The sequence below is a fragment of the Bombina bombina genome, chromosome 2 (genome assembly GCF_027579735.1).
Source record: "Bombina bombina isolate aBomBom1 chromosome 2, aBomBom1.pri, whole genome shotgun sequence".
NCBI classification, from domain to species: Eukaryota; Metazoa; Chordata; class Amphibia; order Anura; family Bombinatoridae; genus Bombina; species Bombina bombina.
Window position 1 is genome coordinate 413,916,361 of NC_069500.1, and position 27,855 is coordinate 413,944,215.

General features: G+C 41.2%; 1 protein-coding gene across 1 annotated transcript in view; it reads right to left on the reverse strand.

The window, feature by feature from the left end:
- Positions 1-8,617: 8,617 nt before the first annotated feature.
- LOC128646974 (septin-2A) overlaps positions 8,618-27,855 on the reverse strand; it is a gene marked incomplete in the record, with an annotated part of 243,084 nt that continues 223,846 nt past the window's right edge. The window contains 1 exon segment of the mRNA XM_053699786.1: positions 8,618-8,665. Within this exon segment, the coding sequence (XP_053555761.1) occupies positions 8,618-8,665 (48 nt within the window).

The window sequence follows — 27,855 nt, forward strand, 5'->3', positions numbered from 1 at the left end:
TTTTTATGCATAGATTTCTAATAAACTTCTGAATTCCTATAAAGGCTTCAAATTTATTCATTCTGTAACTGGGAGCAAAATTTAGCCCTTTGTTTAAGACAGAGGTTTGGGCTTCTGATAGTGTGGTACTCGACAGATTGAAAATACCATTATCTTTTTTATTTATTTGTTTATTATTGTGTTTATTACTTAGTAATCTGTTCTGTCTATGTTTTTGCGTCTTTTGTTGAACAGATCTGAATCCGTTCTTGTGTATTTTCTTTTTCCAGCCTCTATAAAAACCTCCTCCTCTTCTGAGTTATATCTTGCTAAAGCTCCAAATCTATTATGGGTGGTGGTTTCTTTTGGATATTGTTCTTTATGATTTTTAAAAGGATTTCTAGGTTGTTGCCAATTATTTTCTTCTCTTGCCCACTGTTCAGATTTTTTTTATTTATTTATTTTTTTACTTTGTCCACACTTATATTGTCAGTGCTAGGTAGTTTTAGAATGTTTCACAAACTTATTTTCAATATATGGAACCCCAAATGTAAAATTAAACACATAGTTAGAAACAGTAACCTCAACATCCTATCATAACTTTTCAGCGCAAACACACATAAGTACAATATATGTTTTTAAACATGTTACATGCTAACAAATAAAATCTATTTTTTAAAACATTGCGACACAACTAGGTTTATGATAAGGCTAGTAGTTTAATTATGGTCCATAGGACATATAGTCAGTAACATCACTTAAACTAAAAAAGATATAACTAATACCTTCACAATAAGGGGTTAAAAAAAAAAAAAAAAAAAGAGGATAGGAAGGGAAAAAAAAAACAAAAAAACCCCAAATACCTACATATATCATCAGTATAGACACTAATTGCAGGCACAATGTGATTATGTTTTTTGAAGTTTTGCATATATGTATAATGCTATAACATTATAATGCATAATTTCCCAACTCTGGTTATCCATCTTAACATCTATGCATATATCAACAAAATGTATAAAACTGAAAGAAGTTGAAAAACATACTAGTTGTTTAATGACAAATTACCTAAATGCCAACTTCCAAAATGGAGGATGTAACCACAAACCTGACAGAAACTCATCAATGGATTGTTTAAAAGGACTCTTGGACATGCGCACTAACATTCCTTGACAAAGCATACCAGTGAAACGTACGTCGGAACGGAACTGTTCTATATTGAGTTTTATCGCGTCTCTACACTAGCCAGGACACCTGGGGGCTTAGCGCTATTGTCTTGCTACTAAAGAGGTTTTGGTTTCGGCGGTCACACTCCTGCTGATCCATTTACCTCTTTGCAAGTTTGGCGATTTTAAGCATTTGTTATAGCATATCTGCTTTTGTACCCTTACATTGTGGTGTTATCAAGGCTTATGTGACGCTTTTATATATTTTAAAATAAATTTTTATCCAAGTTTTGCCTAGTGTACTGTTTCCCATCAGTATAAAGTGGGAGTGCGCATATCCTTGAGCTTAGTCGAAAGCTCCAACAAATGTGAGTAGTCATTTGTTACAAAACAACTACTTCCTCAAAGTGCCGTTACAGATTCACACTATGTTGCAATTTTCGGTTTCCTTTTTTATGGGATCTCACTGAGGAATGCTAACAAGCTGAAAGACTCATCCAGAGGATACAGACATATCCTTGATTCAGAACTTTATTTGGTTTTCCTTTTATGATTTTTGTTATCAAAGTTAGCACTTACCTTGAATGCTGTCCGACAGCAGGACAGTCCAGCAGGTTTAAGAGGTCCTCTCCCTCTCATAGCCCTGTGAAATAAGATAAGCCTAAAGTTACATGCGCTCAGGCTATCTGGATTAGGGCAGCATAAATGTATAGGAGGCGCAGTGAGAATTATGTCCCACCAGTTCCTACTGCTCTAAAGCCACCAAAAGCTCTATTGTAGAGACTGATAAGGACTAGGCTACACCCCAGAACAAAGCAGCACAATCTTGTACTACTTTAAAAATAAAAAACTCTTGATTGAAGAATCTAATCTAACACCTCACATTACCTCTTCCTATTACTAACGTAGGCAAAGAGAATGACTGGAGTGGGAGGGAAGGGAGGAGCTATATATAGCAGCTCTGCTGTGGTTCTCTTTGCCTCCTCCTGCTGACCAGGAGGTGAAATCCTACAAGTAAGGATGAAATCCGTGGACTCATTGTGTCTTTAAAAAGAAAGTAAGATCAGCTAATTTACAACATACACACTTAGCTTTGGTAGAATTGTGTTTAGGCAGCTTAGTTCCTATAGTAACATCGGAGGCAGGATCAGTCTGAGACATCTTGCAAAATGTAACAAAAAAGAAAAAAATAACATTTAAACAAAATATCCAATTTCCTCAAATAGCAGTTTTAGGAATGGGAAATAATGCTTATGATAAAATTTTTATACAAAAGTAAAATCAAAAGCAAGCAACCTAACCCTCTAAGATCAAATGAGAGCAGAGAGCAAAAAGAGGGAGAGGCTTATATAATAAATTTAAGGCGCCAAAAACGGCACAAATGCAGAGCAAAAATCTTTTGGCGCCAAAGATAATTGATGCGACTCGCGTCATAACAGGTGCGAGAAAGTCACAAGAAATGACGTGACTCGCGTCATGGCAGACGCAACTTTGTGCTAAAAATCTTTGCGCCAAAAATGTTGCAATAAAAAGTAACATTCTGTGTCATTGCGAGCCTAAGCCCACAATTTTTTTTTTTGAAAAAAAAAACACACCAGACTTCAAGTTATAATTAACTGGAACCCCAGGTAAGCCTAAAACTAGCTCATGGACTCTTGCCACTTACATGAAAGAAAGACCCTTCTGCAGTCCATCCTGGAGAAAAGAAAAAATTCTGGCAACCTTAACCTTATGCCAGGAAAAGCCACGCTCTTCACACCAGTACAAATAAGTCCTCCACACCTTATGGTAGATAAGACGAGTAACTAGCTTACGATCTTGAAAACCCTCTCTTGGCTAAGACTAAGCGTTCATTCTCCCCGCAGTCAGCCTCCACTGAGGAGATGAGGGCATCCCCACCAGATCCACAAACCACGTCCTTCGCGGCCACGACAGAGCAATCAGAATCACAGATACTCGCTCCTGCTTGATGTGAACCACCACACAAGGGAGAAGCGATAATGGAGGAAAAAGATATACGAGTCTGAACTTCCATGGTACTGATAGGGCATCTATCAGTTCTGCCTGAAGATCCCTTGACCTCGACCCATACCTGGGTAGCTTGGTATTGGGGCAAAATGCCTTGAGATCAATCTCTGGCAACCCCCACTCTGCTGCATATCTCTGCAAACACCTCGGGGTGAAGAGACCTTTCCCCTGGGTGAAAGGATTGCCTGCTGAGGAAGTCTGCTTCCCAGTTATCCACACTCAGAATGTGGATCGCTGACAGCGTACATTTGTGAGTCTCCACCCACTCTAGTATCTGAGATATTTCTCTCATCGCCAAGGAACTTCTCGTTCCCCCTTGATGGTTGATATAGGCAACCAAGGTTATATTGTCTGATTGGAATCTGATAAACTGGGACGAACCCAGAAGGGGCCAAGTCTTCAAGACATTGAAGATTGCCCAAAGTTCCAAAATATTGAACGGAAGGGAGGACTCCTCCTGAGTCCACAGAACTTGTGCCTTCTTGCACCCCAGCCGGAAAGGCTTGCGTCCGTAGTCACAATCTCCCAGGATGGTCTCAAAAAGCACGTGCCTTGGGACAGATGATCTGGACAGAGCCACCAGGAGAGCGCGTCTCTCGACAGGCTGTCTAGCACGATCTGTTGAGATCTCAGCATGCATAGTTGTAAGGGTCTAAGATGGAATCTGGCAAAAGGAATGATGTCCATGCAGGACACCATGAGTCCGATTATCTCCATACACTGAGCCACTGAGGGTCTCGTGGAGTACTGGAGGGCAAGACATGCAGACATTACCTTGCAACATCTCTGGATATGGAGTCTATTATAGTTCCCAGGAAATTCACCCTTGTACTTGGAGTAATAGAACTCTTTTCCAAGTTTATCTTCCATCCATGTGATCAAAGAAGATTGAGAAGGGACTCTGAATGTTCTTCCGCTAGACAAAAAGATGTTGCCTGTATCAAGATATCACCCAGGTAAGGCGCTACTGCAATACCTTGTGTTCTGGCAATGGCTAGAAGAGCCCCCAGAACCTTTGTGACTATCCTTGGAGCAGTAGTTAGGCCAAACGGAAGAGCTATGAACTGAAAGTGCTGGTCGAGAAAAGCAAACCTCAGGAACTGAAAATGTTCCCTGTGAATCGGGACGTGAAGTTATGCATCCTTCAGGTTTATTGTGGTCATAAACTGTCCTTCCTGAACCAGAGGAAGGAATGACTGTTTTGTCTCCATCTTGAGAACCAGAAAAAAGTTTGAATAAAACCCCAAACCTCTTTCTGCTGTAGGTACCGGGACAATTACTCCGAGAGAGGAGAGATCCTGTATGCAACCTACGAAGGCAGCCCTCTTTACTGGTCTTGTTGAAAGACTGGAGAGTAAGAATCTGCACCTGGGCAGATGAGACTTGAATCCTATCCTGTATCCTTGAGATACAACCTCCAGGACCCAAGGATCCTGTACATCTTGGAACCAAGCTTCTGAAAAGAGACAGTCTGCCCCCTACTCGACCCGATCCCGGATCGGGGGCCACCCCTTCATGCAGATTTGTTCTCGGCGGGCTTTTCAGCTTATTCCAGGAGTGAGCCCACTTCCAAGTACTCTTGGGCTGCTCAGACTTGGAAGAGGACTGTTGTCATTGTGACTTGTTAGCACGAAAGGAACGAAAATTAGACAGTTGCCGTCCCTTAGGCCTATTCTTCTTATCTTGCGGTAGGAAGGCAACTTTCCCTCTGGTAACCGTAGAGATAATGGAGTCCAGCTTTTGACAGAATGAAATCTTTCCTTTGAAGGGAAGAGAAAGGAGTCTGGATTAAGATGTTATATCCGCAGACCAAGACTTCAACCAGAGAGCCCAGCGGGCTAGAACCGCAAAGCCAGCAGCCTTTGCATTTATGCAAATAATCTGCATATTCGTGCCACAGATGAAGGAGTTACCGCAGGTTGAAATAAAAACCCTGTATGCTGAAACATCTTCCTCAGAAAAGTTTCAATTTTTTATCCATAGGCTCTCTAAAAACAACTATCCTCCAGAGAGATAGTATTATGCTTAGCCAGCGTGGAGATAGCACCATCCACCTTCGGGCTGGAGCCCCTCAAATCTAATTGAGAGTCAGGGACCGGGAATAATTTTTTAAAAGTAGACGATGGGGAAAAAGAAGTTCCTACTCTTTCCCATTTGTTACTACTATTGTTTGACATCTTATCTGGCACAGGAAAAGTCAGAGGGACCTTACTATCTTCATAAATCGTGTCTAATTTAGGGATCTTAAGCCCCTTATGGAGTGTAGCCTCTGGAACCTCTAGTGTAGACAGAACGTCCTTTAATAAAAAACACAGATGCTCAATTTTAAATCTAAAGGAGGGTTCCTGCACTGGAGGTTTATTAACTGAAGTCTCCAAAAGTTCACCCTCTGAAGCTACGGAGGTTAACTCATCCTCGGATAGCTGGGATATAGTAGTATAGTAGTTAAATCCAACAAATATTTAGATGACTAAAAGGTCAGAACTATGTTTAACCTTTCTCTTGCATTTGTTGGAGCGAGGTAAGGCACTCAGGGTTGCAGACACAGCTGATTAAAACTGCGCTTTAAAGTCCGCTGGAAAAAAGCCCCCTCCAGATGGAGGATTAGTTGAGCCGTGGTGAACTGCATGTGGAGCGGGTAATGTAGAGAGGGTAGTAATTTCTCGGGACCCAGATTCCTGAAAAGTAGACGGCTCAGAAGGGCTAATAGCGTTACAATTCTCTGCCACCTCCATAAGTGACAAAAGGTAAAGAATGACTGGGGGATAGGGGAAGTGGGAGGGATATTTAAGCCTTTGGCTGGGGTGTCTTTGTCTCCTCTTGGTGGCCAGGTGTTGTATTTCCCAACAGTAAGGAATGAAGTTGTGGACTCTCCCTGCCTTATGGAAAGAAATAACATTTTCTACATATATCTGATGTTTTTTTTGCATATATATATAAAATTATAGAGGTATGCTTAGAAATACATAGAACATATTCTGCTATGTGCAGAACATTGGAATGTCAAATATTTACAGTAAATACACTTAAAACCTTTATTAAAAAGTAATAGTGCATAAATATATTTTTGCATGTTTTCATCTACTTAAAGTGAATGTAAACTTTGCGGAATGAGTGCTCGGTTTTTAATAATCCTATTAAAAATAGGGGCACTTTCATTCATCAAACTTTATGTTTCACTGGTTTTGTTAAAATACTTACCTTTTCATCTTGAAAGCCGCTCCAGCCCATCGCAAGCCTCTTCATACGTCAGCAATGACGATTCCGGCATACTCCAATCATGGCTTCCCCCCCGGAAGAGGCTTGAGACGGACAGGGGAATTTAATGTATTTTTTAAAATATACAATTATTTCAACTCGGATGACTGCAACATGTTCCAAAAAAGCTGGGACAGGGGCAATTTAGGACTAATAGTGATGTGACAAGTTGAAATAAGAAGGTGATGTGAAACAGGTGAGGCAATTGTGTAATCATAGTATATAAGGAGCCTCCAAAAAAAAGGTCTAGTCCCTGAAGAGCAAGGATGGGTCGATGGCTCGCCAAGTCTTCCAACAGATGTGTCATCGAATAAACCAAAATTTTGAGAACAACATTCCCCAAAGACAAATCAGTTTAGGCGTTTCACCTTCTAACAGTGCACAATATAATTAAAAGATTCAAGGAATCCCGTCCAATCTCTGTGCGTAGAGAGCAAGGTTGAAAACCACTTCTGAATGCGCGTGATCTCCAATCCCTCAGACATCACTGTCTCAAAAAACCATCATGAGTCTGTAATGGATATCCACATGGAACTCGGGGAATACTTTGGTAAACCTTTGTCAGTCAAAATCATTAGCATCCACAAATGCAAGTTAAGGCTTTACTAAGCAAAGCGAAAGCCATACATCTACACTGTCTAGAAGCGCCGCAGACTTCTCTTGGCTTGGTCTCATCTGAGATGGGACAGGTAGCACAGTGGAATCATGTTCCGTGGTCTGACAAGTCAACATTTAAAATAGTTTTTGGGAAAAAACAGCTGTTATGTTCTCCAGGCCAAAGAGCAAAAGGACAATCCAAGCAGCGTCAGGTTCAAAAGCCAGCGTCTGTCATTGTATGGGGTTGTGTCAGTGCCCATGGCATGGGTAACTTGCACATCTGTGAGGGAACCATTAATGTAGAAAAATATGTACTGTATACATTTTGGAGCAACATATGCTGCCACGCAGACGTCTTTCCAGGGACGTCACTGGATTTTCCAGCAGGACAACGCCAAACCACATTCTGCCTGGATTATAAGCGCATGGTTGTGTAAGCAGAGAGTGCAGGTGCTAGCATGGCCTGTCTGCAGTCCTGAACTCTCTCCGATTGAAAATGTGTGGCACATTATGAAGCACCAAAATAAGGCAATGAAGGCCCCGTACAGTTGTGCAGCTGAAGACATGCATAATGGATGAATGGGGGAAAATTCTGCGTGCTAGACTTAACCAACTGGTGTCTTCAGTGCCCAAACGCTTAATAAGTGTTATTAAAAGAAAAGGTGATGTTACTACAGTGGTAAACAGTCCACCGTCCCAACTTTTGTGGAGTGTGTTTGCCGTCATCAGATTTGAAATTAGTGTACATTTTCAAAAATACATTAAATTCACAAAGTAAACCATCAAATAAAGTGTTTTCAATATAGTACAGGGTGAACTGAATTTTTAAATAACTCTTTATTTGTACTTTTGGCATTTTCCATACTGTCCCAACGTTTTTGGAATTGGGGGTTGTACATTTATTAGCAAAAAATGCTTCTAATAAAAGCTATAGCTGTTTTCAAGAGTATTTATGTATGCACAGTGCACCAGCATTTTAAATACAGCACTTGCTCAGAGACCCTAAGGTACTTGCACCATCTGGTAATGACTCAATTTGTTAATTGCTGACATGATACAAGCCCCACTGACACTCTGAGCAGACTGCAGTAGTTTAAGATGCTGGAGTACTGAGAATACCTATGGTTCACATGTACGTGCAGAGAAAAATATTAACGCTATAACAGTGATAACTTTTACTACAAGCATTTATGTCAACACATGTATATTGCAAATATGTTTCTATTCAAAGATGTATTTCATCTATATGCATTTTAATATTGACCGTAACGTCCCTTTAAGCACAGCATTGCAAAATGTCTGCATTCTACATTGAAGTTTATTTTATCAGGAACATTTTAAGCGTTTTACTTTCCAGGGACACATCTCTTAAAAAGCCTATTCAGTAAGTCTGGTCACCACAAAGGAGACAGGAGAAACAGTAGTCAGAATGCTTTTTAGACATTATATCTCTGAAGTGGATGATTTATACTGTTTGCTATACTTTGTGATATGGCGCTTATTTGCATTGAATGCTCATTTATAGAGGGATTTACAGATTATTCTTACCACATAGGAGCGATCTTATTCATCACCAGGCGGCTTCATTCTCATCTGAGCCTGCATTCTGGGCAATCATCTTCCTGCATTCTTCTTAGCTGCACAGTGATTCCAGATATAGGGTCAAGTGAACACAAACAGAAATTAACTACAAACAACTAAATAATCAGTTAAAAATGCAATAAATTGTTTGTTCTTCACAGCAATACAGAGAGTTATGGACTAGATTTATAGATTTCATAAACATTGTTTTAATTAATACCACTATAAAACACTAACACACACACAGAAATCATGGGGTTATAATACAGTTTCATGTATTATTCTTCGTTTACAGTATTTTATTTTGTGAGTTCTACTGGTTGCTAGGTAACTTGATCTAATGCTCTAGCTATGCATCCAGATATAGAATCCATACAACACACATTTAGGATTGTGGGCTTACAGTTTACCCACACACCTGGACTGTGCAAAAGAGGAAAAATTAAAAAAATAAATAAATGAACAGTATATCCATGTTTGTTTAAATTATAAAATGATTATACTGTTAAAAAAAAAAAATATTCTTACCTGATAAATTTCTTTCTTGGTTGTGAGGGTCCACAACTATACTATTGGGAAATACTTCACCTAGCCACCAGGGGGAGGCAAAGACACCCCAAACCAGATCTTTAAATATCCCTCCCACTTCCATCTCCCAGTAGAACGTATAGCCCAGACAAGAGAGAAAGAAAAGGACAACTGGGGTGCAACCAAACTGTCACCACTGAAAAAAACACGGGCGGGTTCATGGACTGTCACAACCAAGAAAGAAAGACATTTAATCAGGTCAGAATAAATTATAGAAAAAAATACAGTAATCTCCTCCAAAAGGTACTGTTAGTGACTCTAGGTATAAGGCAACTTTGCTTCATAATAATAAAAAACATAATTTATGTAAGAACTTACCTGATAAATTCATTTCTTTCATATTAACAAGAGTCCATGAGCTAGTGACGTATGGGATATACATTCCTACCAGGAGGGGCAAAGTTTCCCAAACCTCAAAATGCCTATAAATACACCCCTCACCACACCCACAAATCAGTTTAACGAATAGCCAAGAAGTGGGGTGATAAGAAAAAAGTGTGAAGCATATAAAATAAGGAATTGGAATAATTGTGCTTTATACAAAAAAATCATAACCACCACAAAAAAGGGTGGGCCTCATGGACTCTTGCTAATATGAAAGAAATGAATTTATCAGGTAAGTTCTTACATAAATTATGTTTTCTTTCATGTAATTAGCAAGAGTCCATGAGCTAGTGACGTATGGGATAATGACTACCCAAGATGTGGATCTTTCCACGCAAGAGTCACTAGAGAGGGAGGGATAAAATAAAGACAGCCAATTCCTGCTGAAAATAATCCACACCCAAAATAAAGTTTAAAAAAAACATAAGCAGAAGATTCAAACTGAAACCGCTGCCTGAAGTACTTTTCTACCAAAAACTGCTTCAGAAGAAGAAAACACATCAAAATGGTAGAATTTAGTAAAAGTATGCAAAGAGGACCAAGTTGCTGCTTTGCAGATCTGGTCAACCGAAGCTTCATTCCTAAACGCCCAGGAAGTAGAAACTGACCTAGTAGAATGAGCTGTAATCTCTTGAGGCGGAGTTTTACCCGACTCAACATAGGCAAGATGAATTAAAGATTTCAACCAAGATGCCAAAGAAATGGCAGAAGCTTTCTGGCCTTTTCTAGAACCGGAAAAGATAACAAATAGACTAGAAGTCTTACGGAAAGACTTTGTAGCTTCAACATAATATTTCAAAGCTCTAACAACATCCAAAGAATGCAATGATTTCTCCTTAGAATTCTTAGGATTAGGACATAATGAAGGAACCACAATTTCTCTACTAATGTTGTTGGAATTCACAACTTTAGGTAAAAATTCAAAAGAAGTTCGCAACACCGCCTTATCCTGATGAAAAATCAGAAAGGAGACTCACAAGAAAGAGCAGATAATTCAGAAACTCTTCTAGCAGAAGAGATGGCCAAAAGGAACAAAACTTTCCAAGAAAGTAATTTAATGTCCAATGAATGCATAGGTTCAAACGGAGGAGCTTGAAGAGCCCCCAGAACCAAATTCAAACTCCAAGGAGGAGAAATTGACTTAATGACAGGTTTTATACGAACCAAAGCTTGTACAAAACAATGAATATCAGGAAGATTAGCAATCTTTCTGTGAAAAAGAACAGAAAGAGCAGAGATTTGTCCTTTCAAAGAACTTGCGGACAAACCTTTATCTAAACCATCCTGAAGAAACTGTAAAATTCTCGGAATTCTAAAAGAATGCCAAGAAAAATGATGAGAAAGACACCAAGAAATATAAGTCTTCCAGACTCTATAATATATCTCTCGAGATACAGATTTACGAGCCTGTAACATAGTATTAATCACGGAGTCAGAGAAACCTCTATGACCAAGAATCAAGCGTTCAATCTCCATACCTTTACATTTAAGATTTGAGATCCTGATGGAAAAAAGGACCTTGCGACAGAAGGTCTGGGTCTTAGCGGAAGAGTCCACGGATGGCAAGAGGCCATCCGGACAAGATCCGCATACCAAAACCTGTGAGGCCATGCCGGAGCTACCAGCAGAAAAACGAGCGCATTCCCTTCAGAATCGTGGAGATTACTCTTGGAAGAAAGAAACTAGAGGCGGAAAGATATAGGCAGGATGATACTTCCAAGGAAGTGATAATGCATCCACTGCTTCCGCCTGAGGATCCCGGGATCTGGACAGATACCTGGAAAGTTTCTTGTTTAGATTGAGACGCCATCAGATCTATTTCTGGAAGCTCCCACATTTTGACAATCTGAAGAAATACCTCTGGGTGAAGAGACCATTCGCCCCGGAGAAACGTTTGGCGACTGAGATAATCCGCTTCCCAATTGTCTATACCTGGCATATGAACCGCAGAGATTAGACAGGAGCTGGATTCCGCCCAAACCAGAATTCAGATACTTCTTTCATAGCCAGAGGACTGTGAGTCCCTCCTTGATGATTGATGTATGCCACAGTTGTGACATTGTCTGTCTGAAAAACAAATGAACGATTCTCTCCTTCAGAAGAGGCCAAGACTGAAGAGCTCTGAAAATTGCACGGAGTTCCAAAAATATTGATCGTAATCTCACCTCCTGAGATTCCCAAACTCCTTTGTGCGTCAGAGATCCCCACACAGCTCCCCAACCTGTAAGACTTGCATCTGTTGAAATTACAGTCCAGGTCGGAAGAACAAAAAGAAGCCCCTGAATTAAACGATGGTGATCTGTCCACCACGTTAGAGAGTGTCGTACAATCGGTTTTAAAAGATATTAATTGAGATATCTTTGTGTAATCCCTGCACCATTGATTCAGCATACAGAGCTGAAGAGGGTCGCATGTGAAAACGAGCAAAGGGGATCGCGTCGATGCAGCAGTCATAAGGTACCTAGAATTTCCATGCATAAGGCTACCGAAGGGAATGATTGTGACTGAAGGTTTCGACAAGCTGAAATCAATTTTAGACGTCTCTTGTCTGTCAAAGACAGAGTCATGGGACACACTGAATCTATCTGGAAACCCAGAAAGGTTACCCTTGTCTGAGGAATCAATGAACTTTTTAGTGAATTGATCCTCCAACCATGATCTTGAAGAAACAACACAAGTCGATTCGTATGAGATTCTGCTAATGTAAAGACTGAGCAAGTACCAAGATAATCGACCAAATAATGGAATACCACAATACCCTGTTCTCTGATTACAGACAGAAGGGGCACCGGAACCTTTGTAAAAATTCTTGGAGCTGTAGCTAGGGCCAAACGGCAGAGCCACAAACTGGTAAGCTTGTCCAGAAAAGAGAATCTCAGGAACTGATAATGATCTGGATGAATCGGAATATGCAGATATGCATCCTGTAAATCTATTGTGGACATAATAATGCCCTTGCTGAACAAAAGGGCAAGATAGTCCTTACAGTTACCATTTTGAACGTTGGTATCCTTACATAACGATTCAATATTTTTAGATCCAGAACTGGTCTGAAGGAATTCTCCTTCTTTGGTACAATGAAGAGATTCGAATAAAACCCCAGCCCCTGTTCCAGAACTGGAACTGGCATAATTACTCCAGCCAACTCTAGATCTGAAACACATTTCAGAAATGCTTGTAGCTTTCACTGGATTTAAGGGGACACGGGAAAGAAAAAAATCTCTTTGCAGGAGGTCTTATCTTGAAACCAATTCTGTACCCTTCTGAAACAATGTTCTGAATCCAAAGATTGTGAACAGAATTGATCCAAATTTCTTTGAAAAAACGTAACCTGCCCCCTACCAGCTGAGCTGGAATGAGGGGCCCGCACCTTCATGTGGACTTAGAAGCTGGCTTTGCTTTTCTAGAAGGCTTGGATTTATTCCAGACTGGAGATGGTTTCCAAACTGAAACTGCTCCTGAGGATGAAGGATCAGGTTTTTGTTCTTTGTTGAAACGAAGGAACGAAAACGATTATTAGCCCTGTTTTTACCCTTAGATTTTTTATCCTGTGGTAAAAAAGTTCCTTTCCCACCAGTAACAGTTGAGATAATAGAATCCAACTGAGAACCAAATAATTTGTTACCTGGAAAGAAATGGAAAGTAGAGTCAATTTAGAAGACATATCAGCATTCCAAGTTTAAGCCATCAAGCTCTTCTAGCTAAAATAGCTACAGACATAAACCTGACATCAACTCTGATAATATCAAAAATGGCATCACAGATAAAATTATTAGCATGTTGAAGAAGAATAATAATATTATGAGAATCATGATCTGTTACTTGTTGCGCTAAGTTTCCAACCAAAAAGTTGAAGCTGCAGCAACATCAGCCAATGATATAGCAGGGTCTAAGAAGATTACCTGAACACAGATAAGCTTTTCTTAGAAAGGATTCAATTTTCCTATCTAAAGGATCCTTAAACGAAGTACCATCTGACGTAGGAATAGTAGTACGTTTAGCAAAGGGTAGAAATAGCCCCATCAACTTTAGGGATTTTGTTCCAAAATTCTAATCTGTCAGACGGCACAGGATATAATTGCTTAAAACATTTAGAAGGGGTAAATGAATTACCCAAATTATTCCATTCTCTGAAATTACTTCAGACAATAGCACCAGGAACAGGAAAAAACTTCTGGAATAACCACAGGAGATTTAAAGTCCCTTATCTTAAACGTTTAGATTTAGTATCAAGAGGACCAGAATCCTCAATTTTCTAAAGCAATTAGTACTTCTTTAAGTAAAGAACGAATAAATTCCATTTTAAATAAATATGAAGATTTATCAGCATCAACCTCTGAGACAGAATCCTCTGAACCAGAATGAGTCATTAGAATCAGAATGATGATGTTCATTTAAAAATTCATCTGTATAAAGAGAAGTTTTAAAAGATTTTTTATGTTTACTAGAAGGGAGGAATAACAGACATAGCCTTCTTGATGGATTCAGAAACAAAATCTCTTATGTTATCAGGAACATTCTGAACATTAGATGTTGATGGAACTGCAACAGGTAATGGTACATTACTAAAGGAAATATTATATCTGCATTAACAAGTTTGTCATGACAATTAATACAAACAACAGCTGGAGGAATAGCTACCAAAAGTTTACAGCAGATACACTTAGCTTTGGTAGTTTCCAGCACCAGACAGCGATTTCCTGAAGTATCTTCTGACTGCAACGTGAGACATCTTGCAATATGTAAGAGAAAAAAAACAACATAAAAAGCAAAATTGATCAAATTCCTTAAATGACAGTTTCAGGAATGGGAAAAAAATGGCAAGGAACAAGCTTCTAGCAACCAGAAGCAAAGAAAAATGAGACTTAAATAATGTGGAGACAAAAGCGACGCCCATAATTTTTTAGCGGCAAATAAGACGCCCACATTATTTGGCGCCTAAATGCTTTTGGCGCCAAAAATGACGCCACGTCCGGAACGCCGACATTTTGGCGCAAGAAGAACGTCAAAAATGATGCAACTTCCAGCGACACGTATGACGCCGGAAACAGAAAAGATTTTTTGCCGCCAAAAAAGTCAGCGCCAAGAATGACGCAATAAAATGAAGCAATTTTCAGCCCCCGTGAGCCTAACAGCCCACAGGGGAAAAAAGTCAAATTTTTAAGGTAAGAAAAATAATTGATTCAAGTGCATTATCCCAAATATGAAACTGACTGTCTGAAAATAAGGAATGTTGAACATCCTGAGTCAAGGCAAATAAATGTTTGAATACATATATTTAGAACTTTATTAAAAAAGTGCCCAACCATAGCTTAGAGTGTCACAGAAAATAAGGATTACTTACCCCAGGACACTCATCTACATGTTTGTAGAAAGCCAAACCAGTACTGAAACGAAAATCAGCAGAGGTAATGGTATATATATAAGAGTATATCGTCGATCTGAAAAGGGAGGTAAGAGATGAATCTCTACGACCGATAACAGAGAAACCTATGAAATAGACCCCGTAGAAGGAGATCATTGAATTCAAACAGGCAATACTCTCCTCACATCCCTCTGACATTCACTGCACGCTGAGAGGAAAACCGGGCTCCCAACCTGCTGCGGGAGCGCATATCAACGTAGAATCTAGCACAAACTTACTTCACCACCTCCATAGGAGGCAAAGTTTGTAAAAACTGATTTGTGGGTGTGGTGAGGGGTGTATTTGTAGGCATTTTGAGGTTTGGGAAACTTTGCCCTTCCTGGTAGGAATGTATATCCCATACGTCACTAGCTCATGGACTCTTGCTAATTACATGAAAGAAACATACCTTTATTGTATCAAGGTATAAAAAGTCAAATCATTGGGAAATTACATCAAACGTAGGTGTGACGTCATCTGATGTGTTTCACTCCGTACTGTCGCTTACTCACAAGCCTTTTTATATAAACTAAAAGGCTATGTTTTTTAATAAGTTATTTTTGAAGTGAAAGGTAAAATGTACGTCACATAGGAGGGGTGGGGATTTTGAGAGAGCACCAGTATGTCACGAAGCATGACAGATGACGCCACACTCCATATGTACATATGTTCTATGTCTTTTCCCAATGATATGACTTTTATACATTGATACAATAAATGTAATGTTTTTATTATTCTTAAGCAAAGTTTCTTTGATCCACATGTTGCTGCCCCTGCAAATATGTTCTACAAGAAGTCTCATTCTTAAACGCCTATGATGTAACCACTGAGCATGTAGGGCGAGCTGTAATGCTCACTGGCGGTTGCTGACCAGCTTCCAAGTAACCAAAATGAATGAGACTTCAAAACCAAGATGACAATGAAACAGATGTAGCCTTCTGACCCTTTCGTTTACCCGACTACCAAACATAAAGACTGGAGGATTGACGGAAATCCTCAGTCCTCTGTAGGTAGAATTGCAAAGCACTAACCACATCAAGATTATGCAGTAATCTCTCTCTAGGAGATATGGAGTTAGGACAAAGCGAAGGGACAACCATTTCCTGATTAATGTTGGGATTAATGTTGGCTGACAATACCACCTTTGGTAAAAAAACAAAAAAAAAAAAACAACTGCGTTTAAGATTTCCCTATCTTGGTGAAAAACCAAATAAGGAGATTCAAACGTCAGAGCAGACAATTCAGAAACCCTTTTGGCTGAAGATATAGTCAGAAGAAAAACCTATCAAGAAAGGAGCGTAATATCAAAATTATGCATTAGTTCAAAGGCAGAAGAAGACTGAAGTATCCTCAAAACCAGATTAAGGTTTCAATGGGGAACAACAAGTTGTTGCTTTGCTGGAGAATGTCTGCCTACCTGTGAAAGCTATTCTTTTACCAGCAGTCATCAGAATGCTAAATTTTACAGTGATCCAGTTAAAGCAGAAAAAGACATACCAGATAGTTCCATGCTACTTGTTGGTGGTTTTGGTTTATGTGGAATTCCTGAGAACCTTATAGCTGGACTTTTGAAGACTGCAACAATGCAGGCTAAATATACTTACCCGATCTTCTATTATCTGATATGGAATTCCAGTGATCCGGAGAACAGCAAGCTGAGGTGTTGCAAGACCTCAGTCTGCCTTTAACAGCACAATTGGGTGCTGAGCATTTGTGAGTACCCTACGTGCTGGGGATTTCTATATGGGCTTGTAAGTCTATCACAACTGATACACACAAGGAGGCACCCACTTGTTTTCTAGATTTTTTTCCAGATTTAACCTCACTGAAGTGGGCCACTAGAGATTAGCAGCCTAGATTCACCTTCTTTATGGACACATCAATATCACATCGAAGACTCTTTATTTGCACAAAATATGCTATTCCATTTAATGTGAGACAATTGTTTGGGACAATCAGTCACATAGGTATTTTTGGTACATTGTTTGTTGTCCATCTAAAACTACAGGTTATTAGAGAGTGGTTGAATTGTTTAAACTCCAAACAGTTAAACTGCGAGATTCAAAATTATTTTGATGAAAGAACGGACCTTGTTCCAGCAGATCTTGTTGAAGACGTCATGGAGTGGCACTGGATACATGAACCAGATCGGCATATGAGAATGGCCAAGTCTTTTCTTGTGACAGGTGAGCTACTACCCATGGTACAACAACAATTGGAGGAAAGATATACACTAGATGGTAATTCCACAGAACTGGCAACGCATCCACTAGATACGCTTGAGGAAGCTTGCGAATTCAGATGGGATGCCATCAGATCTATCTCCGAAGACCCCAGAGATCCTCTAGCCTGTTGAAAACTTCCACCATTCTCCTGGATGGAAAGCTTGATGACTCAGTCTGCTTCCCAGTTATTCACTCCTGGGATGTTAACTGCAGAAATGAAACACTGATGATTCTCTCCTTAACAAAATATGTGAGTAACTTCCTGCATTGCTAGAGAACTTTGAGTGCCCCCTGATGATTTATGTAAGTCACTGTCGTGACATTGTCAGAATGGAAGCAAACGAAAGAAAACACCTTCAGCTGAGGCCAAGATAGAAGAGCCTTGAATACTGCTCCAGAATATTGATGAGTACCAATTGATGGGGACCAAACACACTGAGCCCACTGTCCTTTCCAAAATGCACCCCAAATGGATAGGCTCGCATTTGTGGTAAAAATCTGCCACTCCGGTCTGAGGAAAGATACCCCCTCTTGAAAGATGAAACAGCGAAGTCCACCAAGAGTGGGGGGGTCGGGTCTGATTTTTAGCTATTGGTTGAGCTCTGACCCTTCTTCTGGCAAAAGGAACAAAATCTATTGGAGGATTTCCCCTTAGGCCTAGATTTCTTGTCCTGAGGTAAGAAAGCTCCTTTCCAGTTTCCCGAATATTCACTAACAGGGATTCTACAGAGACAAGATCAATTAGAGAATCACACCAGAAAGCAGTAGCCCCAGCCACTGCCGTAATTCCAATTGCTGGTTGGAACAACAAACCACCCTGCAAGAAATCTTTCCTTAGAAAGCCCTTCAACTTTCTATCCATTGCATCTTTAAAAGAAGTATTATCCTCCAGGGGAATAGTGGTTCTCTTAGCTAAGGTGGAGATTGCTCTGTCCACCTTAGGAACAGTACCCCATAACTCAAATTTGATAGAGGAAACAGGGAACAGTTTTTTTTTCAAATTTAGGCAAAAATGTTGGGTTCAGTATCCCTTTAATTCTGTAATAACCACTCAGCTGCTATTTTAGCCAAACAGGCAACATTATAATTTTGTAAATCTGGGAGAGAAAAGCCACAAAAATTATTTAATAGTAATTTTAAAAACTGAGCACTTATTCATGAAAGTTTACATTCACTTTAATTAGAAATGGTAATTTATGTAGTTTATATACAATTTTAGCAAACAAGATAATTTTCACTAAACTGATTTTCCCTGATAAAGTTAATGGGAAATGTTTCCAAACTTCTAGAAAACCCTTCGTTTTTAATAAATAGATCTCTATAATTTTGTTCATACTATTTATTCAGATTTTTATTCAGCCATATATCTAAATATAGCATTTATCTACTTCTTTAAAAGGACTATTCTTAAAGGATTTTTTTTTAAAAGCCATATTATTCCTTACTTGTATTAACCTTGCATTACTTCTAAGTTTTACAGTAGGGCATTTGTTATTATGTAAAATTAAAAACAGTTTAGATTTACTGTATTAAAAATACTGGCCCCACAGTAGGAACTCAATGTAACAAAAGCCAGAACACCTTTCATAACAGATTCAAAACAGAATTTATGTTTACCTGATAAATTACTTTCTCCAACGGTGTGTCCGGTCCACGGCGTCATCCTTACTTGTGGGATATTCTCTTCCCCAACAGGAAATGGCAAAGAGCCCAGCAAAGCTGGTCACATGATCCCTCCTAGGCTCCGCCTACCCCAGTCATTCGACCGACGTTAAGGAGGAATATTTGCATAGGAGAAACCATATGGTACCGTGGTGACTGTAGTTAAAGAAAATAAATTATCAGACCTGATTAAAAAACCAGGGCGGGCCGTGGACCGGACACACCGTTGGAGAAAGTAATTTATCAGGTAAACATAAATTCTGTTTTCTCCAACATAGGTGTGTCCGGTCCACGGCGTCATCCTTACTTGTGGGAACCAATACCAAAGCTTTAGGACACGGATGAAGGGAGGGAGCAAATCAGGTCACCTAAATGGAAGGCACCACGGCTTGCAAAACCTTTCTCCCAAAAATAGCCTCAGAAGAAGCAAAAGTATCAAACTTGTAAAATTTGGTAAAAGTGTGCAGTGAAGACCAAGTCGCTGCCCTACATATCTGATCAACAGAAGCCTCGTTCTTGAAGGCCCATGTGGAAGCCACAGTCCTAGTGGAATGAGCTGTGATTCTTTCGGGAGGCTGCCGTCCGGCAGTCTCGTAAGCCAATCTGATGATGCTTTTAATCCAAAAAGAGAGAGAGGTAGAAGTTGCTTTTTGACCTCTCCTTTTACCGGAATAAACAACAAACAAGGAAGATGTTTGTCTAAAATCCTTTGTAGCATCTAAATAGAATTTTAGAGCGCGAACAACATCCAAATTGTGCAACAAACGTTCCTTCTTTGAAACTGGTTTCGGACACAGAGAAGGTACGATAATCTCCTGGTTAATGTTTTTGTTAGAAACAACTTTTGGAAGAAAACCAGGTTTAGTACGTAAAACCACCTTATCTGCATGGAACACCAGATAAGGAGGAGAACACTGCAGAGCAGATAATTCTGAAACTCTTCTGGCAGAAGAAATTGCAACTAAAAACAAAACTTTCCAAGATAATAATTTAATATCAACGGAATGCAAGGGTTCAAACGGAACCCCCTGAAGAACTGAAAGAACTAAATTGAGACTCCAAGGAGGAGTCAAAGGTTTGTAAACAGGCTTAATTCTAACCAGAGCCTGAACAAAGGCTTGAACATCTGGCACAGCAGCCAGTTTTTTGTGAAGTAACACCGACAAGGCAGAAATCTGTCCCTTCAGGGAACTTGCAGATAATCCTTTATCCAATCCTTCTTGAAGGAAGGATAGAATCCTAGGAATCTTAACCTTGTCCCAAGGGAATCCTTTAGATTCACACCAACAGATATATTTTTTCCAAATTTTGTGGTAAATCTTTCTAGTTACAGGCTTTCTGGCCTGAACAAGAGTATCGATAACAGAATCTGAGAACCCTCGCTTCGATAAAATCAAGCGTTCAATCTCCAAGCAGTCAGCTGGAGTGAAACCAGATTCGGATGTTCGAACGGACCCTGAACAAGAAGGTCTCGTCTCAAAGGTAGCTTCCAAGGTGGAGCCGATGACATATTCACCAGATCTGCATACCAAGTCCTGCGTGGCCACGCAGGAGCTATCAAGATCACCGACGCCCTCTCCTGATTGATCCTGGCTACCAGCCTGGGGATGAGAGGAAACGGCGGGAACACATAAGCTAGTTTGAAGGTCCACAGTGTTACTAGTGCATCCACTAGAGCCGCCTTGGGATCCCTGGATCTGGACCCGTAGCAAGGAACTTTGAAGTTCTGACGAGAGGCCATCAGATCCATGTCTGGAATGCCCCACAGCTGAGTGACTTGGGCAAAGATTTCCGGATGGAGTTCCCACTCCCCCGGATGCAATGTCTGACGACTCAGAAAATCCGCTTCCCAATTTTCCACTCCTGGGATGTGGATAGCAGACAGGTGGCAGGAGTGAGACTCCGCCCATAGAATGATTTTGGTCACTTCTTCCATCGCTAGGGAACTCCTTGTTCCCCCCTGATGGTTGATGTACGCAACAGTTGTCATGTTGTCTGATTGAAACCGTATGAACTTGGCCCTCGCTAGCTGAGGCCAAGCCTTGAGAGCATTGAATATCGCTCTCAGTTCCAGAATATTTATCGGTAGAAGAGATTCTTCCCGAGACCAAAGACCCTGAGCTTTCAGGGATCCCCAGACCGCGCCCCAGCCCATCAGACTGGCGTCGGTCGTGACAATGACCCACTCTGGGTCTGCGGAATGTCATCCCTTGTGACAGGTTGTCCAGGGACAGCCACCAACGGAGTGAGTCTCTGGTCCTCTGATTTACTTGTATCTTCGGAGACAAGTCTGTATAGTCCCCATTCCACTGACTGAGCATGCACAGTTGTAATGGTCTTAGATGAATGCGCGCAAAAGGAACTATGTCCATTGCCGCTACCATCAACCCCGATCACTTCCATGCACTGGGCTATGGAAGGAAGAGGAACGGAATGAAGTATCCGACAAGAGTCTAGAAGTTTTGTTTTTCTGGCCTCTGTTAGAAAAATCCTCATTTCTAAGGAGTCTATAATTGTTCCCAAGAAGGGAACCCTTGTTGACGGGGATAGAGAACTCTTTTCCGCGTTCACTTTCCATCCGTGAGATCTGAGAAAGGCCAGGACGATGTCCGTGTGAGCCTTTGCTTGAGGAAGGGACGACGCTTGAATCAGAATGTCGTCCAAGTAAGGTACTACAGCAATGCCCCTTGGTCTTAGCACAGCTAGAAGGGACCCTAGTACCTTTGTGAAAATCCTTGGAGCAGTGGCTAATCCGAAAGGAAGCGCCACGAACTGGTAATGTTTGTCCAGGAATGCGAACCTTAGGAACCGATGATGTTCCTTGTGGATAGGAATATGTAGATACGCATCCTTTAAATCCACCGTGGTCATGAATTGACCTTCCTGGATGGAAGAAGAATGGTTCGAATGGTTTCCATCTTGAACGATGGAACCTTGAGAAACTTGTTTAAGATCTTGAGATCTAAGATTGGTCTGAACGTTCCCTCTTTTTTGGGAACTATGAACAGATTGGAGTAGAACCCCCATCCCTTGTTCTCTTAATGGAACAGGATGAATCACTCCCATTTTTAACAGGTCTTCTACACAGTGTAAGAATGCCTGTCTTTTTATGTGGTCTGAAGACAACTGAGACCTGTGGAACCTCCCCCTTGGGGGAAGTCCCTTGAATTCCAGAAGATAACCTTGGGAGACTATTTCTAGCGCCCAAGGATCCAGAACATCTCTTGCCCAAGCCTGAGCGAAGAGAGAGAGTCTGCCCCCCACCAGATCCGGTTCCGGATCGGGGGCCAACATTTCATGCAGTCTTGGTAGCAGTGGCAGGTTTCTTGGCCTGCTTTCCCTTGTTCCAGCCTTGCATTGGTCTCCAAGCTGGCTTGGCTTGAGAAGTATTACCCTCTTGCTTAGAGGACATAGCACCTTGGGCTGGTCCGTTTCTACGAAAGGGACGAAAATTAGGTTTATTTTTTGCCTTGAAAGGCCGATCCTGAGGAAGGGCGTGGCCCTTACCCCCAGTGATATCAGAGATAATCTCTTTCAAGTCAGGGCCAAACAGCGTTTTCCCCTTGAAAGGAATGTTAAGTAGCTTGTTCTTGGAAGACGCATCAGCCGACCAAGATTTCAACCAAAGCGCTCTGCGCGCCACAATAGCAAACCCAGAATTCTTAGCCGCTAACCTAGCCAATTGCAAAGTGGCGTCTAGGGTGAAAGAATTAGCCAATTTGAGAGCATTGATTCTGTCCATAATCTCCTCATAAGGAGGAGAATCACTATCGACCGCCTTTATCAGCTCATCGAACCAGAAACATGCGGCAGTAGCGACAGGGACAATGCATGAAATTGGTTGTAGAAGGTAACCCTGCTGAACAAACATCTTTTTAAGCAAACCTTCTAATTTTTTATCCATAGGATCTTTGAAAGCACAACTATCCTCTATGGGTATAGTGGTGCGTTTGTTTAAAGTGGAAACCGCTCCCTCGACCTTGGGGGACTGTCTGCCATAAGTCCTTTCTGGGGTCGACCATAGGAAACAATTTTTTAAATATGGGGGGAGGGACGAAAGGAATACCGGGCCTTTCCCATTCTTTATTAACAATGTCCGCCACCCGCTTGGGTATAGGAAAAGCTTCTGGGAGCCCCGGCACCTCTAGGAACTTGTCCATTTTACATAGTTTCTCTGGATGACCAACTTGTCACAATCATCCAGAGTGGATAATACCTCCTTAAGCAGAATGCGGAGATGTTCCAACTTAAATTTAAATGCAATCACATCAGGTTCAGCCTGTTGAGAAATGTTCCCTGAATCAGTAAATTCTCCCTCAGACAAAACCTCCCTGGCCCCATCAGACTGGGTTAGGGGCCCTTCAGAGATATTAATATCAGCGTCGTCATGCTCTTTAGTATCTAAAACAGAGCAGCCGCGCTTACGCTGACAAGTGTTCATTTTGGCTAAAATGTTTTTGACAGAATTATCCATTACAGCCGTTAATTGTTGCATAGTAAGGAGTATTGGCGCGCTAGATGTACTAGGGGCCTCCTGAGTGGGCAAGACTCGTGTAGACGAAGGAGGGAATGATGCAGTACCATGCTTACTCCCCTCACTTGAGGAATCATCTTGGGCATCATTGTCATTATCACATAAATCACATTTATTTAAATGAATAGGAATTCTGGCTTCCCCACATTCAGAACACAGTCTATCTGGTAGTTCAGACATGTTAAACAGGCATAAACTTGATAACAAAGTACAAAAAACGTTTTAAAATAAAACCGTTACTGTCACTTTAAATTTTAAACTGAACACACTTTATTACTGCAATTGCGAAAAAACATGAAGGAATTGTTCAAAATTCACCAAATTTTCACCACAGTGTCTTAAAGCCTTAAAAGTATTGCACACCAAATTTGGAAGCTTTAACCCTTAAAATAACGGAACCGGAGCCGTTTTTAAACTTTAAACCCCTTTACAGTCCCTGGTATCTGCTTTGCTGAGACCCAACCAAGCCCAAAGGGGAATACGATACCAAATGACGCCTTCAGAAAGTCTTTTCTAAGTATCAGAGCTCCTCTCACATGCGACTGCATGCCATGCCTCTCAAAAACAAGTGCGCCACACCGGGGCGAAAATGAGGCTCTGCTTATGCTTTGGGAAAGCCCCTAAAGAATAAGGTGTCTAATACAGTGCCTGCCGATATTATTATATCAAAAAACCCAGATAAAATGATTCCTCAAGGCTAAATATGTGTTAATAATGAATCGATTTAGCCCAGAAAAAGTCTACAGTCTTAATAAGCCCTTGTGAAGCCCTTATTTACGATCGTAATAAACATGGCTTACCGGATCCCATAGGGAAAATGACAGCTTCCAGCATTACATCGTCTTGTTAGAATGTGTCATACCTCAAGCAGCAAGAGACTGCACACTGTTCCCCCAACTGAAGTTAATTGCTCTCAACAGTCCTGTGTGGAACAGCCATGGATTTTAGTTACGGTTGCTAAAATCATTTTCCTCATACAAACAGAAATCTTCATCTCTTTTCTGTTTCTGAGTAAATAGTACATACCAGCACTATTTCAAAATAACAAACTCTTGATTGAATAATAAAAACTACAGTTAAACACTAAAAAACTCTAAGCCATCTCCGTGGAGATGTTGCCTGTACAACGGCAAAGAGAATGACTGGGGTAGGCGGAGCCTAGGAGGGATCATGTGACCAGCTTTGCTGGGCTCTTTGCCATTTCCTGTTGGGGAAGAGAATATCCCACAAGTAAGGATGACGCCGTGGACCGGACACACCTATGTTGGAGAAATCTTATTTTATCAATACTTTGTATGTTCACCTTTTTTATGACAGACTCAATCCTCCTCGGCATGGAGGATACCAGTGTTGCACAAATTTCAGTAGAGATGTTCTGCCATTCTTCAGAGGCAATTTTTTTTCAGCTGCTCTTTGCTGGAGGGTTGTGTTGCTCTACCTTTCTCTTTAAAAGGTGTTCTATTGGATTCAAGACAGACACCATACTTAGCCAGGTCACAGTTTTCACTTTTTTCTTCCTTAGAAACTCTTTTGTGATTTTGGCAGTGTGCTTTGGATATTTAGCTGGAATATTCCTCTTCTGCCAAGCTCCGGAGACTGGTAGTTATGTTGTCAGCCAGTATATTGGTATATCCACAGGAATTCATGGTGTTATCTATAAATGTCCTCTCCCCAACACCTTTGCACGCATGCAGCCCCGTAACATCATACTCCCACTGTTGGGACTATGCATTCACTGTAATAATCCTTGCCAGGTTCACGCCAAACATGCTGGACCCTATCTGAGCCGAACACATTTTTCTTAATCTTATCTGACAAAAGAATATGCTCCCAATATTCATCAGGCTCTCTTTAGCAAAGTTTAATCGTTCAGTTTTGTGCAAAAACATAAATTATGCTTACCTGATAATTTTCTTTTCTTCTGATGGAAAGAGTCCACAACTGCATTCATTACTTTTGGGAAATAATAACCTGGCCACCAGGAGGAGGCAAAGACACCCCAGCCAAAGGCTTAAAGGGACACTAAAACCCAAATTATTTATTTTGGGATACATATAGAGCATGCAATTTTAAGCAACTTTCTAATTTACTCCTATTATCAATTTTTCTTCATTCTCTTGCTATCTTTATTTAAAAAGCAGGAATGTGATGCATAGGAGCTGGCCCATTTTTGGTTGAGAACCTGGGTTATGCTTGCTTAATGGTGGTTAAATGTAAGCCTCCAATAAGCAAGCACTATTTATGGTACTGAACCTAAAATGGGCTGGCTGCTAATATTTACATCCCTGCTTTTAAAATAAAGATACTAAGAGAATGAAGAAAAAATGATAATAGGAGTAAATTAGAAAGTTGATTAAAATGTCATGCTCTATCTGATTAACTAAAGAAAAAATTTGGGTTCAGTGTCCCTTTAAATACTCCCCCCACTCCTCTCATCCCCCAGTCATTCTGCCGAAGAACAAGGAACAGTAGAAGAAATATCAGGGTGAAAGGTGCCAGAAGAATACTAAGGACGCCCCACATAAAATTACGGTTGGGGAGCTGTGGGCTCTTTCCATCAGAAGAAAAGGAAATTATCAGGTAAGCATAATTTATGTTTTTCTTTTTAAATGGAAAGAGTCCACAGCTGCATTCATTACTTTTGGGAAAACAATACCCAAGCTATAGAGGACACTGAATGCCAAGACGGGAGGGTACAATAGCATTTTTTAAAGGAAAAGCCCCAAGGACACTGACTCGCAGCTAGTCCAGAAGCCAAACTAGATACCGCAAAACGGACACGACTGAGCCAACAGTCCTCCAGGAGACACCATCGCCCAACAGACGGTCCCCCATCCACTAATGAAGGGGACACCAGTCGAAACCCCCAAGGGGACAAGGCAAAGGAGAACCAAGGAAAACAAAAAAGGTCCCCTAATACAAAAAAGAACACCTTTAAGAGTGAGCCCTGCTCACAGAGACCCAAACGGCTCCAAAAAGGGAAAGGAGGCCACGCCTATACCAAGCGAAACAGAACAGACTTCTCTCTAACACCCTGCAAGCACCGAATGCAACTAAAGAGGCAAACTCCTCCAAGCATCTGAACATAGAACACCAAAGTATTCAACCACGAAAAACGTGTAATAGACCCAGGCGAAAAAACCCCAGGTTGAAGAACACAGAGTCCATATCAGGACGACACAGAGGGCACTTGTGAGGAAGAAGAAGCAGTCAAGCAAGGAACAGACCGCAAAAGTCACCCCCAGACAGAGGGCACGCTCCAGGCAACCAAAGCCACCGGACCTATACAGGTCCCTAAAAAGGGGAACACAAAACCTCAATCGAGGCCCCCTGAAAAGGAGAGTATACCCTCAGAACCTGAAGGAAGAGTAGAGCGTCTTCTGAAATTGATGGAGCAAGTTGAAAGGAAATTCTATATCCTAGCAGACTGAGCTAATGGATAGACTCAACAAGGCTCATACAGCCAGAGGAGACTGCGACCTGAACGCAGTGCTCTAGACTGCGCGGCCATCCTGACCTGTAGACCCACACCCAGCTGGAACAACCCAGCCCCAGGGATCCAAAATAGGGGAACAGAAGAATCCAGAAACTGGTACAGGAACGAGCGTAAGGATAGCACAGCCATCCCCACAGAGTACAAGTACAACCCGACTCTGAAAACATACGACAAGGACATAGACCTAAGGATCTATCCAAATAAAGGCCCAACAAGTCTGACTTGGAGCCAGAAATACCCCAGGGGGAACCAATCCCACCTATCTACCTCCCATCCAGAAGAAGTCCTAAGAAAGGAGTCCATCTCCAAAGGGAGGAGAATATCCCTAAAGAAAAAGGGATGAGGTCGGAAGGGCAATAACTGTTCTCAAGGCCTGAAGCCACCGGCTAATGGGAATATAAATCCCTAACAATGTCCTAGAAAAGGACCCCCCCCCCCCCAAGTAGCTTGCCCAACCGAGACACAGCCAACCCATTCGGGGTTACACAGGTTACACTGTCAAGCTGACCAAGGGAATGCAACCGTAATGTGCACCAGAAGTTAGACCACCAGCGCCAGCAGCTGGGTATGAACCAACAACTCTTGAGGCGCAAGTCACAAAGCTTACCCTAGAGCACCTGAGCTGCTCTGTTGCAAAAAGTAATAAATACTCCAAAAACCTGGCCACCATGACCAGGTCAGATAGATGGAGCAAGGACATAGCCAAAGTTCCCACTACCGTGAAACACCCCGACCATCCCTGAGATCCAAGATTCCAAAACAACCCAAGACTGGGTCAGGAAAAAAGCCAAGCGAAGCCTCAGCAACCGGAAGTCTCAGGAAGAAAAACAGATCTGGGCACCTAATAGTTCAGGCAACCTTACCCTAGAACTAAACACCCCAACTGGCCAAAAAGCCAGACACAAGGGATATGAATGCATATCCAGAGAATCCGGATAGCATGAAGAACTTGA